Genomic DNA, 16,645 nt, shown 5'->3' on the forward strand with positions numbered 1-16,645 from the left:
GTTAAAATTAGGCAAATTATGGTCACCATTGCACCGGGCAGTTGAGGTCAGAAAGAAAAGATGCCACGGTGGTGGTATCAAGCTAATTTGTGACTGAAGTTCTTGCAAATAAATCAAAGGGAAGGATGAGCACCCTCTGCCCCCACTTCTGTTCCCATTTTAACAATAAATACATATTGTGAACAATGGCATGTTATTCCACCATGTGAGTCTCGCGCCTTGGCTATATAATGGGAATTATATATGGCAATTTTAGGAATTCGTTTATTCAAGCAAAAGGAAAGCATGAATTCAACCCCAACAATTTCTCTAAATTTTTATTAATTTTTTTTTTTTTTTACAGCTCGATCCTCTTGTGAAAAGGAAACAATTTGAAGATTAACAAGTCAATTACATGTTTTTGTTTTTTTTTTTTTAAACAGCAATTAATCCTCATTACAGAGAACAAACAAAAGATCTGTGGCACAGTTATCTTTGGAAAGATCTTTTACAAATTTTTCTTCTAAAAAAAGAAAACTATAATTTTCACAGATCACATGTCTCTTTCAAAGGACTATACAAGGCAGCTAAATTTTATTCACAAAAGCCCCAAGTTGCAGTTCCATTGCTGAAGTAGATAAAATACATGGAGTCCCCTTGTGTTGCACATCTTCCCATTGAGAGCATCACTGCTTCCCTATCCTACATACAAAATCACTGTATGGACTAGACAGCTGGCACATTATTCCACAATAACTAAAGAAAAATTCATATTTTAGACCAGTGATCATTTATCAACTGGACAATTTTATTCCTTTTTTAAACAATTTTAATACCAAGATTTGACTTCCTCTAAAGTTATAAGAAAGCAACAAATATATAATATAATATAATATATAATGGTAATAAATAAAAAAAAAGGCAACCCTGCTCAGGTATCATCCGAAACATGATCACATTCAGAAAAAAAAAAAAAAAAAAAAAAAAAAAAAAAAAAACCACAACAACAACAAAAAGATTTGGGACACATGCCTATAAACACACACACACACCAACATGAACAGTGTATACTTGATATCTGAGGGGGGATGTGCAGTAATTTTAACAATACATGTTGATGGCCTGAACAAAAGGCGAAGTTAATACTGCCTGTGTTAAGCATCACTTCAACATCTACTTTTAAGCAAAGCAAGTTATCTTCCTTAGGTCAGCCACTGCCCGGTCTCACCAGGGCAGCATGGCCACCTTGCTGCCAGTGGTCTTATTCCCTTGTCCTTCCAGGCCAATATAGTACCATCTAGGCTCACGGGGAGCTGTAGGTCTTCTTCCTGCCCTTGTGGGTAGAGAAATATAGGCACTTTTCTGCCCATCACAGTACCTGTTGATATCTGGCGCACAGTGGAACATATTGTGATTTCCCTAGGATGACAGGAAATTCACAGCTCCCTTAAGTAGATGGTGCTTCTCAACTCATCACAAAAACTAAAGAACATGGCCAGTGGTCATCGTTCTTAGTCACCAAGAAACCAACACAACTGGATTGCATACTGGAGGTTTATACGGTAGAAATACCACTTGCAATGTTTGAAGGAAAATCCCCCGACATGTTATTCTGCCAGTCCACCTCCAGCAAACAAAATGACAGAAGATAAAAAAGGCACAGGAAAAAACCTTACATCCATTAATTCTCAATAGAACCAAAAACAATCAAAAGAGGCAACCCACCACAGAAAGGGAACAAAGGAGTAAGTACCGCCATAATCCTGACACTCCTCCTCCATGGCCACTATGCAGAACTCACTTTCCAGGGAGTGAATCTCTGCATTTGTTTCTAAAAGAAGCCCAAATATTCTTGCAAAATTTAAATGTTGGTAATTGATAGTAAAGAGTGTAGTAGATGAAGTGGCAAAGTTTTTCAAAGATTTGTGTAGTGTCTGGGAAAACAAATCCTTAAGAAAAAAGTAGAATCTGTGATAGGAGGTATGGAATCAAGCCTTATTGGATTCATTTACCTTAAGGTATACAAATATGCATCACACTCCATGAAGCAGAAGAGCAAAGGTACACATTAACATTTAAGACCCACATTAACAGGTCTTAAAGCCGTATCAAAATAAATACAGCATTATCCCCAAATTACCATTACTTCAAAATTATGTTTGGTCAACAAAGGCACAATAAATACATCCAATTCAACCAGCCTCATATTCTTGTGTGTGTGAATGTTTATGTAACACATACAACACACACACACACATCTCCTTTCATCTATCAGATATAAGAGCTGTTCGTTTTGGAGGACATAATGGTTAATCTTTTTAGTTCTAAAAATCATTGGACAGGAAACCTAACAAGAGTAATAAGCTCCCAATTCTAACATGAATATTTAAGGTACCAATTAAGGCAAGTTTTCAGCCAGAAAGGGGTCAATTGTTAGCTTCTCAACAGCCTGAGATCTGGAATTAAATGATATAAATGTGTTCTAATTTGTCTACAGGAAAAGGCTAAATATTTTGGTCAAAACAGATCTATAAAATCAAGGTCCTTTTGGCTTAAAAAATCAGACTCATTCAGTCTCATTCAGTACTGTGTATGTCAGATAAACCATTCTATTGCAGTTCTCTTCTTGATACTATACCTGCTGGACCCCCACTTCCTCACCACAGCCAGCATGTGGTGAGTGTTTTCACATTCTTAACCCAGTGTGATTTGGTAAATTTCAGTGAAGTGTTTTTCATTGTTTAGCAGGGCCCCTAGTCTGGCTAAAATCTCAAGTTCAGTGATTCACATTTTAATTATCTCCAGAAAGGACAGAAACATTCAACATTTTAAAAAGTAAAACAGTGTTCTTCCATTTCTTAGTAAACACACACACACACACACACACACACACACACACACACACACACACACACACACGTACATACATATACACACAACTGTAGTGCCAAAGGCAAGATTTTCACTTCTTAAGATGTTTTGTATTTGTCTCATTTTATAATCTAGTCCTTTCAACCATCTACCTCAGTACAAAAAATCTGCCTTTGGGAATTTAAGCATGCAGTGAAAAAGTGCAGCGATTTTAAAAATTCTTTAGACTTCTATATACAACTGTAACAGGAAAAAGACCTTATGAACATTAAGGATTCATCAGCCACTATTTTTCATATACTCTATTTTAAAAGTAGCCATTGGGAATCCTCTTTTAGGTACAATGCAGTAAGAATCAGAAATATTCCATGATCAAAATACTACAAATTGATCTCTGCAAATTAATGTTTTTTCAAGGGACAAATAAATTTTTAATATAAAGGTCAGGGTGGGGGCAATGCTACACACAAGGAATAAGGCCACTGAAAAAGCAATCAGGTTTATTTATTTTTTTACAAGTGGCTGAGAAATCGACTTAGAAACGTCTTCAGTCACAGGAGCACTGTCTTTCACCGGAAGACCACACACACCCCCACACACACACCCACACACTCTTTCTCTCTCTTTTTCTCTCTCTCCAACACAATCTGCATAGATCAGAACCTGTCCTAAAAAACACACACTTCCAAACTGACAGGTGACTTGCATTGGGGAATGGTGGGGTAAAAGGGAGAGGGAAGGCCAAGTGAATAAGGGGAAAAAAGGCATTAAATAATCACATAAAGCTGATTCTGGTGTCTGGTCTCCCACATTTTATGAGATGGACACAATGCCACAACCCACCAGGCAATTACTGTTCATTTAACAAGAAGTTTTGTTAAATGGCCGTGCTTTAGAACATCGATAAAGGAAATCTGTCCATCGAAATCACACATCAAATTCTTATGCTCAGGTATTACTACTGCCGTAATTCTCCGGCTTTAACCTAAACATGAGGTAACAAACCTCTGAACTAGCTACTGGTAACAAAATAGGTTGGATAAGACACTGAGGGAACAGCTTCACACAAACAGTTCATATGTGAAAAATAATCATGACTCCCACCCTCTACACATCCCTTTAAAGATAGACCAAAACTTACATTCCTCATATGGACCTTCAACCTGTTCATTACTCCCTTCTTCATTAATGATACAAAAATGACAAAACATTCTTGGTAGGAAACAAAATGTAGAGGGGCAGAATGGGGTAAAGGTAGTGAAAAATGAACCAACTACAGAGGTAACACTCACTCCTCAATTTTAGTACATGTGCAAATTCTACTTCTAAAAGAGATATAAAGAATTGGCTTTTAAAAACACTGCACTCAAAATAATGCTTCCAATAACCTTCTAAGTTTTAATTAAAAAAATCTGTGCTTATGGTTATGTGGGAATTTTGATCGTGTTCTTTCATTCTAGGTCATTCCAAATGAACTTGGTTAAATGTCTATAACATGGCACTAACAACACATGGGAAGGCCACAGCTCCTCTTTAATCCAATCAAATCTAGTTGACTGAGAACACTTTGGAGTGAAGGCATGTGGTGACTTTTTTTTTTTTTTTTTTTTTTTAAGTCTAATTAACCACCCAAATCCCCACATCCTCTCAGGGAGTTGATTTACCGTAGACAATCAAGGGCTCAGAAAGTCTACTTTTTGCTATAAATATAAAATAATTTGTAGCAGAAAAATATAGCCTAAGAAGTAGATTTCATTTTTCTTTGCTGACAAAATTCTGAGTTGGTTAGACAACATGAGTTACCACATAACTGTAGACCACAGATCAGCACCTCAAATTCCAGCTCTACTCAAATAAACATTAAAAAGCACTTTAGCCATCATCTGGTCAGGTATAAATGTTGGTTCCCTTCTTCCCCAAGGTAGAAAATTCATAATACAGTCAATGGTGACTGCCTTTCACGGAAGCGGGGTGGTGGGGATGGCAGCGCCGCGTCCTCCATTGCGCATGCGATCTCAAGATGGCTTCCCGGTGTGCGGTAGCCCCTCCCTCCACAGCTCTGGTGTAGGCGGACTTGCAGCAGTGACTGAGAAATCGGAGCTGGGGTGAACGTGCGGTACTCCAGGCAACAGGAGGGTTCGGGGACGGGGACGGGGACGGGGGGGGGGGGGGGGGGGTTGCCTTCAATTTTATAAATTATGACAATACTTGGTATTATCAAAGTGATTGTTCACGGGCAGAAAGTGGGGTACAGTGGAGTCCTTCACAACTTACGCTTTATAGATGACCATTAGAATTTACTAAACAAAACAAGTATTTCCCCCCTAAACTTAAAAGAAAAAAAAATCATCCACAAAACCCTACACCAAAATTCACTGTTTAAAAAATTTCCTTCTGGGAATGGACTAAGGTGGCTACTGAGATGACATGAACTTGCTCTCAGAGCTGAAACTGCTTCTCCTCATTTCATTTGCAATTTGCATCCTGCTGGTTAAAAAAAGTATGGAAATGTTTCTAGACCACTCATACGCCCACTTAAGTCTACATTGCACTTCTGTCCTTTAGTTAGGAAAGGCAAGATCATCTCTGAGGCCAGCCTCCTCATTCTGCTCCTGCATAACCACCGTGTCCAACCAATGATCACTTAAGTTCTTGAAAGTTTAAGTGGACAAATGTCCTGGCCATCTCACGGTGCTTCTCTTCTTGGTTTGGTGTCCTGATGAGACAAACGTCTGAACTGTTTTTGAGGCTTTCAATGTGCAAAAAAGTTCCCAAGCCATCAAATCAACTTGGGCCTCCGTTAAGGTGTTTTGGTTGCTTGTTTTAGCCGGTGAAAACCCTGTCTTGTATAGTGCACCAGATCCATCAAACTGCTGTTGAGGGCCAAGGCACACACACTTGTGCTGAGCTGAGCAAAAAATTCTGCAAACAAAGCAAAACCAAAACTAAGCAAACACATTTTCATACACAAAAATAATACAGGAAACATAAAGAGTCAAAGTTCCAGCAACTGTATCCCTGCAATATTCTGTACTTCATCATGGCAAAAAAAAAACCACGATCTACTCTAACGGCCTGCTAGTTCACACCCCTCTGCTAGACCAGAAAGGTTAAGAACTGAGTTGGTTTTAGAGTTGAATCCATAATGCCTGGCACAGTGGCTGGTGTTGGAGAATACCCTATTTATACTACTGGATCAGCAGATGCATGAATCAGAACAAAACAAAACAATCCCAACATGTTAAAAGCATCATTTGTTTGCTAGGAAAGAAAGTTCTAAGAGGCTATGAGAAAATTAAGTGGCTACAGCCAGCTGGCCACCACCTTCCCTGCAGCCAGGAAAAAATATGTAATGGCATTAATGTGGCATTTACATATACGCATCTCCTTAGTGGTCACTGGCACTGCCACAGAGCGGTCCGTCTAACAGCACACCCTATACCGTCTCCTAAATCTTGCATTTCTCCAGGGGCCGTCTTCTCAAAGGAGTCTCAAGAATGTTCACTATGCCGTATTTCTTCCGCTGTCGCTAACCATTTTTCTCAACGCACACTGAAAACAAGCAGGCAACTCCGTATTTAGGTTACACCGCGCCATCTGTTGTGCCCTGAGACGGCCAGGAGCTTTCCTTCTTCACCTGCCTTGTCCCTGTGCTGGAGTTTCAGTTCAGGCTGAAATAACAATGCCAGAACTCCTGAAGGCGCAAGGTGCCAAAACCATTCCTAACTTAATTTTGCTAAGATCGAGCCACAGAAATCTGGCTCCATGCCACCAGAGATCAAGAAAGAACTGTGACTAGGTGATGGAACAGAATGGCCAAAATGTGAAAAGAGTAAATACCTACACATTTCCTTTTCTTCGATAAAATGCACATAAAATACAAACCAACAACATCCTTCCCTCCCAAGCCCCCTGCCCCAGGAATTACCAGCAGAGCCATTTACCTTTATTCTTCCTCGTAAGGACCTCAGCCTGTTCCCAAAGATCAAAGGCGGCAAGGACATGGGAAGTGATGGTGACATAAGAAGATGTCATGTTTTGGATGGTGACAGGCATCCCACTGCTCCCTACGCTGCCAGCACTTGACTGGGAACCCATGGAGCTGGCAGAAGAAGGCATTGGGGAAAGAGGGGACGGTGTGCCTGTACTTCTGAAAGGTGAAGAAAAGAACTGGTTAGTCATCTAAACCCACAGATTACGGATTTCTTGTCTCTGGGACCACAGCGCTAGTTACAAAGTTTCCATGTGTATTAGCCAAAATGACAATCACTCCCACCAGATCAGAGATACCCCTTTACCTTCAATATTTGGGGATTTCATAAAATACAACAAAATGCCCCCCCCCCCCAGTAGAGAAATAAACAGGACAGAGGCAAGGTGTCCTCCACAGAATCAGGCAGGCAAATCTGGATTCTGAGTATGCCTACTCCATTTACACAGTCTACCCCCTCAGCCCAGAAGCCCTCCTTTTCCCCACCCTCAATTCCAACTTCTACTAAGACAATGCTTCCCTGTGAAGATGGTCCTAACCTTCTATATATTCATTCTTTCATCCTCCCCATTTACTGAGTAAAACTCCGTACCCGGCAGTCTTCTAGACACTAGGGAAACATCATGGCTTCCTTTCGGCCACCACCTGAACGCGTCTCTTTGCATTTACCTATCAATTTATCCATTGCATTTATCACATCCCATTATACCCTTCTGTCTATTCCTTTTCCTTCCTTGAAGGCTGGGACCATTTCTTATCAACCTTTGCATTTCTAGCACTTAGCACAAAGAGTGGGCTCTTGACAAATATCTGCCGAACCAATGACTGGATGAGGACAGGACAGCCTTTGAGGAGACTGAGCAAGAAGTATTATGCGTCAGGGGAGTCACAGTCTTCTCTTTGCTCTCATCTTGCCTGCACACCTGCACATGCAAGTTAATGAGCGCCTTGATGTGCATCAAATGCGAAACACAAGGAGAACACTTACACATAAAAAGTAATGGGAAGATGGGCCAGTGGCAGGAGCCTCACGACTGGGTATGTCTGCCCTCGGGGGGTCTGTAGGGACCCGAAGTGTCTCCAAGAGAGCGTGCATTTTGAAAGACTAGAGTGGAATCTCCATGAGGGCAGAGATTCCTGCCTGCTTTGTTTACTGGTATACTCCCTGTACCTAACAACAAGGTTTGGTACAGAGGTGGCTTGCTATATAGTGACTGGACAAACTGAAGTTTTCTCAAATAATGTGTCTGACATCTCAGGGGTGAGGGTCATGAGAATTTTCAGAGATACGAAGTCACTTCTCAATCAGGACTTTTTTTTTTTTTTTGAGAGGCCATATGGGAATCTCTTGAGTGCGCTGGAAATGGGGCAACCTTCTAGGTGATACTCTTAAAATAGCAAAACTTACCAGAACGGGGAATTTTTCAAGGAGTATGACCAAATTTTTAAAAATACTAGGCAAGTGCTACAGGGAAGAAAATTCTATCTTTATTTTAAAAACACCTGCACAAAAATTGCTTTGCAATATATTATGGCACAGATGAACAATTTCAGTTCACAAGGTGGGGTGGGGTTTGTGTGTGTGTGTGTGAATTTAGTTAGAACTTTCTTCATTCTGAATATCACTGTCACTGTCATAGATCCTAGAGGAGGTGGAGGGCATACAGTTCTGGATTGTTCTTGTTTACTGAAACACCAAGACAACATGCTATCTAGAGGGAGAAAAGACTGGCTCTGACTGGCTCTGCCTCTGTTTTGTTGTCAGGCAAATCTAAAGACCCTATGTTCTCTGTAATTATCTTTTTATATTACTTAATAAGCCAACACGTTGACTTATAACTATTCCTTAAAAAGGTAGAAATATGATAATAATTTAAGTTTAAGGAGATTAGCACACAGATGTACACAATCTTTGCAAAGCCAAAGTCATACAGATGGTTGCAAAAGCAAGAAGTAATTAAAGAAATAACTCAATTTTGAAAATTATTTAAATTAGACTCTTCATTACCTTGCAACGCATGGAGATGGTGCCTGGGCAACTTTGAAAAAACTGCTGAAGTGTTCATTAAGAGCACGAGAATACTTTATTGCTATATCTTTTTTACAACGAAACATCGCCATGTTCAAAATGGATTGGCAACGCATGCTGTGGACATACACAGAAGTTTAAGTGAAGCATTACTACTTTACAGACACGAGTATCACCACTACAGAAAGCCATCTAACTAATCTCTTATAGCCTAAAGAACACACTGGGTTTTCCTCCTCTACACTAGGAAGAGTATCTTAACAATCTTACTACACTATTCACACTATCAGCAAAAGTAAATATTGGTGGAAAAACACAAATATACAAGAACATAATTGAAGTTACAAGACCAAACCATCTACTGAGTCATCGGTAACATGGCACTAGATGCCTTTCATAAAAAGTAACTATCACTAGGTTTAACCCCTTGACCACACCTCCTACTACTTTCTGGTTTTGTTCCACCTTTCATTATCATTTCCATGTTAAGAAAGCAAATTTTAAAATCTTTTTTGTAACAGCAAAAGAGGCAAAAGCAAATGCTATTCAGACAAAAAAAAGTACACACCATAAAACAGCAAGTATTTTCTCTTGTGGAGCTGAGGCATCTGAGAAGGATTTTAATGACATTATAAATCTATAGGAAAACATAAAAACACATCAGGTTAAACAAAAGCAGTTAGAAAATCCCAGGCACAAAGACATTTTACTATGTCTGTCTTAGCTTTCTGCTGATTTTCCTGAAGATGTGAAGACATGAAAACCGCGCAGAAAAAACCCCAAGGCTTTAGAGCAGTAATTCAAGCCATTCAGAAAAGCAGGCGAGGGCATGTCTCTTCTCTGGCCTGTCTACCTGCTGGAAACCACGTAGACTTGCGACTTGCGTCCTCACTGAGTCCCCTGCCGAAATGCAGTCGATAAGGAAGGGAGCTTACAGTGAGCTGATAAGAAAGCCAAACTGGAAAAACCAGCCTCTCCCTGAAAGGACTGGCATTTCACAGTGAACCTGGCAAAATGAGAGCGCCAGACTCAGTCACTCTGCTCTAGCGCATCATCTAGAAGTGCTACACCCTTAGTTTGGGCTCCAAGAAGAGGTCCTGGATCAGTTACTTTTTTAAGGCTCCCCTTTATTAAGTTGTCTTCATACTAAGTTCAAATGGATTAAAGCAATAAAGGAGAGGAAAGAGAAGTACTTAGGGAGATGGCAGAATGACTGGGCACTTACTTAATGAGGTCTACGGTTTCTGAGTACACCGAGTAAGCCGACTGGGACGCCGGGCTCTCCGACTCCATGGCGATCCCACACTCGATAAAGGACAAGGCGGCCTCCAAGTACTTAAAAGCCTTCCCAACCTTGTCTGTCTGCAGGAGGAGAACATGGTCGTTGTTAGACTTTTGTTTAGTTTCTCAAACACATTCTTTAACCTTCATTTCCCTCCAACTGTCTTAGTTTACTTACGGCCAGGGAAAAGCGTGAACTCAAAATGATAACCAAAAAGCCTGCTGGCTCTGACCCGCTGAAAACTTTCTTTTAGCAAAAATTTGGTAGGAAGAAGAAAATAATGTTGTTAAGACTGTTCTCTCAAAATCTTAAACTACATATTCAAACCAAGGCAATAAGTCCCCTTGCTGTTAGTGTGCAATTACTCATTACATAATTTTCTTGGGAAATAGATTTTTCTACACATCTAGACTGATGCAGACACAAATATCTTTGTTATGTGTTGAAGTTTATCTTATAAGCAGTAGAAAACATTACGGTTTATGAGCATCTTAGGTATTATGTCTAATAATAATCGTTTTATGTATTTTACAGCCAAACAGATTATCCCATCTTCTCTGGAAGTCAGGGTTCAGTGCACAAGGCTATCCCCTAGGCTAGCAGGGATAAACTTGCAGAGTCCCTTAAAGGGCAAGCAGAAATCTATGAATGAAATCAGATACCGGTGGTCACCCAAACCTGAAGGCATACTGTGTCACTTAATGCCCCCTCACTGGAGCGAAGCCAGCTCCTCTGAGGCTGTGATAAGCACAGCCTTTTCTCTACACTTGGCATCTGCACCACATGTCATAAGAGCAACTGATTAACATGACATTTCCAAGTTTGTAGCTGCTGCCAAGGCTTTCGATCTGATACGTTCAAAAAGAAGTAATAACAGCGAAGATGCAAGTGGAGTGGAAGGAGATGGTGACATATCAGCAAAGAAAGATAGTGTGGGGCTACTAAGTTTTTAAAATAACTTGGTTCTGGGGCGCCTCTGTGGCTCAGTCGGTTGAGTGTCTGACTTTAGCTCAGGTCATGATATCACAGTTCATGGGTTTGAGGCCCACATCGGGCTCTGTGCTGACAGCCTGGAGCCTGCTTCAAATTCTGTGTCTCCCTGTCTGTCTCTGTTCCTCCCCGGCTTGTGCTGTCTCTCTCTCTCTCTCTCAAAAGTAAATAAACGTTAAAGAAGTTTTTTTTGTTTTTTTTGTTTTTTTTTTTTTATAACTTGGTTCTAAAATACTTTTTCTAGAGCAGGTAGGCTCAGAGAATTAGCGACAGAGAGAATAAAGATCAAAGTGGCAAGCTCCAGTGAATCAGCAGTAGAGGCTTAATGGTTTGCTTCATTGGTAAGAATTTAACTCCTGAAATTTATTTATTCAATGCCAATTCCTTCACGGAATTTCCAAGATTTATACTGGCCTTAGCCTATACACAAAAGAAACTATAGCAAAACAAGATGCCTCTTAGAGGTAACTATTTTCTAAGGCCATTAACGCAAATATTCCTGTGCCGGCTCCTGTGGAGCTCCGGAGACAGTGTTCCAGCAGTAGTATTCACACTTCCCTACTCAACAGTGACTCCAATGTGGAGATAAAATACACCCCTCTATATTCAGTTGTGAGCTTAACTCCTTGGAATCCAAAATGGACCTAGTTGAGACCTTGTGCCATTAAAATATTACAAAAAAAAAAAATTACAAAGAGGCTGGTCATTCAGGTTTTTGTCCAAACCGGCATATTTTCACAGCAAAATGAGCTGTTATTTATTAAAATGAGATTCAACAGGTATAAATCAGGACTATCCTGGGCAACCGGGGATATAAGGACAGCTTAGGTAGGGAGAAAGAAGATGTGCAACTGTATAAATAAAAAGCAAAAGAAAAACAAAGTTCCCTGTACTACTGTTTGAATAATGAAGGGATCTAGTAATGAAGGGACGCTGAAAGCATCCACTGCCAAGACAAATTTTAGATAACCGGCTGACAAAGTGCTGAATATTTGCTCTTTTACAAAACGCAAAAGGTTCTGACAGTTCTGGCACCAACTTTGGAGAGCTAGAAGGCAGACACTGGAAGAACACTGTCATTTGGTACAGAGTCGGACATCTTAATCTGACTCAGGCCATCCTAGTGACAGGGCAGCTTTGGAGATAGGTCTACAGAGGCTTGTCTCTGATCCCCTTACAGCACCCAGCATAGTAAGGACTTGATAAACATACTGCCCTGGTGAACGGGGCTGATAAAAGGGTCTCAGTCCAGCCCTCCCTAGGCAGTCAGTCTAAGCAGAGATGTCTAGGTTGGGGTTGAAGAGCACCAGGCCAGGATCTCAGTGGCCACCACGGCCTGGGCCGACTGCGATCCCCAAGGGCTTCTGGAATGTGTGGGTCGGTTTGTATGTGGGAGAACAAAGGCAACCCATGTTCTTCCCATGTGGTACAAGGTTCAATATATGGTATTGGCAGGGGTTTAGGTCTGGGGAATACGTTAAACAAAAGGCCCAGAGTCTCAGATGTTTCAACATAACAAAGGGCAAACATTATCTAATTATACTACAGCAGAAATGTAAAAGCACATTTAATTGCACATGCACAAAGCATCACTTTCCAGAAGTCCCAACAGCCACTGGGTAAAGAGAGCTCTTCTTTTAATTTGTTTAATGTTTTTTTATTTTGAGACAGAAAGACACAGAGCATGAGTAGGGCAGGGGCAGACAGAGAGGGAGACACAGAATCTGAAGCAGGCTCCAGGCTCTGAGCTGTCAGCACAGAGCCCGACACAGGACTCGAACTCACGAACCATGAGATCATGACCCGAGCCGAAGTCATACACTTAACCAACTGAGCCACCCAGGCGCCCCAAGACAGCTCATTTTTAAAAAGCATATTTACCAACAGTATAATCATTACCTTCATCTTAAAATTTTACCTAACAGCCTTTGGTCTGCATTCCCACGGGTTACTATCTCAAAGGTTTTAATTTTGGAGGCAAACAGACTATCTCACCTTTTGAAATGTTTCAGGCTGAACATAAATTCATAGACTTTCAATAGCAGAACTTGTCTTTCACATCCAAAGAATTCATTCAGTGGCACAAGGAAGCACTCATGCATTAAATCAAACACTACCAGGTGGATTTAACTTCCATTCGTTTAGATATAAAACTTGTCACTAGGTACACTGTATATTTGCCCATGCTCAGACCGAGTCAGAGAAAATAATTTCACTAAGAATCCCTTACCCCTTGTTCCTTAAGACCCTGTTGATCCCACTTACACTGTGGCCAATGTTCGCCCTGCCCCCACCATCCCCGTCCCACCCCCGCTGTTCAGTGAGATGGCAAACTACAGATAACTTATCAGAACACATTCTACCAAAGGGAAGAAGAGCCAAACTGACCATTAACTCTGCTCTTTGCTTCAACTTTTTGGCCTCCTTCATGTGAAAATCTGCTTGTTGTCTGAAAGAGAAGCAAAGATCAGGGGTGGGTCACAGGAACCTAGAAATTACTACTGGGGGCAAGAGGACTTAAGACTAAGAGGGTAGAAAGCAATGGGAGGAGACAGAGGGCAGAGGAGGGAGTCAGCAGAGAAGGGGCAGAGGGAAAGTAAAAAAAAAAAGCAGGAGCGGTGAGCATCCAGGGTCTTACCTGTCAAGCTTCACTGGAGGCTTCCCTGGTTTAGAATTACCATTTGGCAAAGAAGGCACTAGAAAAGGATTTGCAGTATCTCCAGAAGATCCCTTTAAAAAAAATCATCATACAGATCACACTCCAACAGTTAAAACCATTGACCTAAAGGTACCACCCCTCTAAATTAGACCAAAATAGTAGTTCAAAAAAGATGAAATCAAGCACTGCACAGTTTAGCTTGGTTTAGCATTTTCCCGGCTAGATTCGACTGACACTGTAGGTTCTGATTATATTGAGAACTAAAAAGACAAGAATGTCCAGAAGAGATATTCAACAAAGCTAAACATAACATTTTCTCTTAGTCAATACACACACACGCGCGCGCGCGCACGCACACACACACACACACAGGTTAGTGGGAAGAGAAGAACTGTATTTGACTTGTATTTGAAAAGTGGCTAATTTTGTCCCATTATAACCAATAGTGAAAGTATTTGACATCAAACATCCAAACCGAGAACTAACCAGAGTAACCAATTTTTATTGCAAATCACCTGAGAGAAAATTAACACAAAAACTGATTCTGATTTTTCAACCTCTGAGTCACTTTAAGATGAATAGACTGACATCTAAACTTACATGGAATATTAACCATCTTTTTACTCTCCCTCTAAAAAGTAGAACTTTAAACACAAATAACTCACTGCAATACCACCACTGGGAACTTCTCTTACTGGGAATTTAAAGATGTTATCGATGGACTCCGTTCCCTATGTCCCAGCAACCCTTGCTTACTTTGTGCTCTGTACAGCTTCCAGATCCCTTCCCCTCCACTCTTCTGTGCTTCAGAGCAGAGGAGTCTTTGTGGCTGCCCTTGCTACTACTGGCACTTTGGGGAGGGTCCTGGTCCGCTTCCCGCTTTGGCCTCTTTTGTGCAGGCTTGGCTGGCTTCTGGGAGGATGAGGATGAGGACGAGGAGGACACAAGTTGGGGGGAAAGCATTTCCTTCTTTGAGGGCTCAGAGGAGGGCCTGGGTGTTCTGGAAAGAAACATCACTCAAAATTGAGTTAAGGAAGAACACAAACCACATAACTTAGTTTTAGTTGTAAGATAAATGGCTGCTGACACCAAAAATTAAGAAATCAGACCATGAAATCCATTCTTGTAGAAAGGCCAAATTTCAGAGACTTTTGGTACCTTTGAAAGATCTAGTTCTATCTATGAACAATGGATTAAGTGGTGGAATTTGTCACTAAGCTTGCAGAGCCTGCCAGAGATCCTAACCTCCCCTAACCCAGTTAGTCTTATTAGCTACTCCCCAACCTGTATTTTTCTCTGACAAGTGGGCAAGCCCAGCTGCCACCTTCACCCTCCCTCCCTGACTCCCTCTCAAATCTCTGCTGGCTCCCAGCCAGTGACACTATGCACTTTCTTTTGCCTGTTGGGAGTCCTGTTGGGAAGCGATTTCTTGACTTAACCAGAGAGTGAATAACAATTACTTTCTATATTCATACCTTCTTGGAACTACTCCCCTTCCCTTTGGCCCTCTCTCTCCAAAGCAAGAGACATAGTGAGCAGGCATGTACATTCCTAGTAATTGCTTCAAGAAAGAGCGCTGAACCGAGGCTCTCAGAGTTCAAGTGCTGGTTCCATCTCTCAAGAATTCTGTGACTACGGACAAGTCATCTTCTCTCTCTGTGCCTTGGTTTCCAATTCTGAAGAGGAGGGTAATAGCAGCACCTTTCTAGTTTTTATTTAAAATGATTTTAGAAAGAAGTTGTTTCCAGAAGTTCTGGAGATTTTCCACTGTTAAAATGCCTTTGATAAACCCAAGTTTGCTGCTCAGTGAATTGCTAATTCCTAAAAGGTCCTTTTCCATGGACAAAAGCAACATCAAACCAACCTATCTGCACATCTGAGCTGGGCGTGTGTGTTAATCCACTCCTACTGCAAGAGAGAAATGTTTTTGCCCAGTCAAGACCCAGGAAGACTCGATCACCTTTCAAGGCTGTTGTTAATCTCTATACTCACTTTATTTTAGAAGAATCTTTGTGGGAAGATGAACATGATGGCTGTGCCTTGGTTTCTTTCTCCAGTCTGGCTTTCTTGCTATCATGGTCTTTCTCTGTGTCACCCTATGAGTGCAGCATAACAAAGTACACAGTTATAAACACAGTCATGCAGACAAAACAGAAAAGACTACACGGCAAAGTAACGACAGTAATTAGGCTTTCGGCGACATCTATACCACACAGCAGACTTACAGGTACCTACACCATGTGTGTGTCGGGGGGGTGGAGGGAAACAGACAATCTAGATTTGATGAGGTTTGTACTGAGACAGATTTCTGCCTGAGGAAGGAGTATTCTTCCCACCTAGGAAAGGGAGGATGTCTAAGTAATAGCTGACAAGAGTGATGGTCTTCAACAAATTACTGAAGTTTTTTAAACATAAAAGAATCAATAAAACACGCATATTCGCAGCAATAAAAGATGATTTTATGAATGAGGGTATCTCCCTTTCTTTCACAAGAACCATCCACTTGACGCCTATTAATTTTTTTCTCTTATTACTTTTAATTTTTTAATGTTTATTTTTGAGAGAGAGAGAGAGAGAGAGAGAGAGAGAGAGAGAGAGAGAGAACGAACGCACACGCGAGCAGGGGAGGGGCAGAGAGAGGGTCCAAAGCTGGCTCTGCGCTGACAGCAGTGAGCCCAATGAGGGGCTCGAACTCACGAACCATGAGATCATGACCTGAGCTAAAGTTGGATGCTCAACCGACTGAGCCACCCAGACATCTCCCTTTTTTAAAGACTGTTTTTATATTTCTCTTTTTTAATGTTTTTATTTATTTTTGAGACAGAGAGAGAGCATGAGCAGGGC

General features: G+C 41.1%; 1 protein-coding gene across 11 annotated transcripts in view; it reads right to left on the reverse strand.

Annotated features, from left to right (window-relative positions):
• AFF1 (AF4/FMR2 family member 1) overlaps positions 1–16,645 on the reverse strand; it is a 145,708-nt gene that overhangs the window by 11,266 nt on the left and 117,797 nt on the right. For 7 of the 11 annotated variants that reach the window (XM_042984225.1, XM_042984222.1, XM_042984223.1 and 4 more), the window contains 9 exons: positions 15,794–15,897; positions 14,558–14,801; positions 13,781–13,872; positions 13,531–13,591; positions 10,096–10,232; positions 9,439–9,507; positions 8,850–8,987; positions 6,795–7,000; positions 5,025–5,772 (listed from right to left, as the gene is read on the reverse strand). In XM_042984225.1, coding sequence (XP_042840159.1) covers positions 5,651–5,772; positions 6,795–7,000; positions 8,850–8,987; positions 9,439–9,507; positions 10,096–10,232; positions 13,531–13,591; positions 13,781–13,872; positions 14,558–14,801; positions 15,794–15,897 — 1,173 coding nt within the window. In that variant the 3' untranslated portion in view covers positions 5,025–5,650. Of the gene's footprint in view, positions 1–5,024; positions 5,773–6,794; positions 7,001–8,849; positions 8,988–9,438; positions 9,508–10,095; positions 10,233–13,530; positions 13,592–13,780; positions 13,873–14,557; positions 14,802–15,793; positions 15,898–16,645 lie in introns of those variants that run through there. The other 4 variants (XR_006216871.1, XR_006216872.1, XR_006216874.1 and 1 more) reach the window with 1 other exon arrangement.

The sequence above is a fragment of the Panthera tigris genome, chromosome B1 (genome assembly GCF_018350195.1).
Source record: "Panthera tigris isolate Pti1 chromosome B1, P.tigris_Pti1_mat1.1, whole genome shotgun sequence".
Taxonomy (NCBI): Eukaryota; Metazoa; Chordata; class Mammalia; order Carnivora; family Felidae; genus Panthera; species Panthera tigris.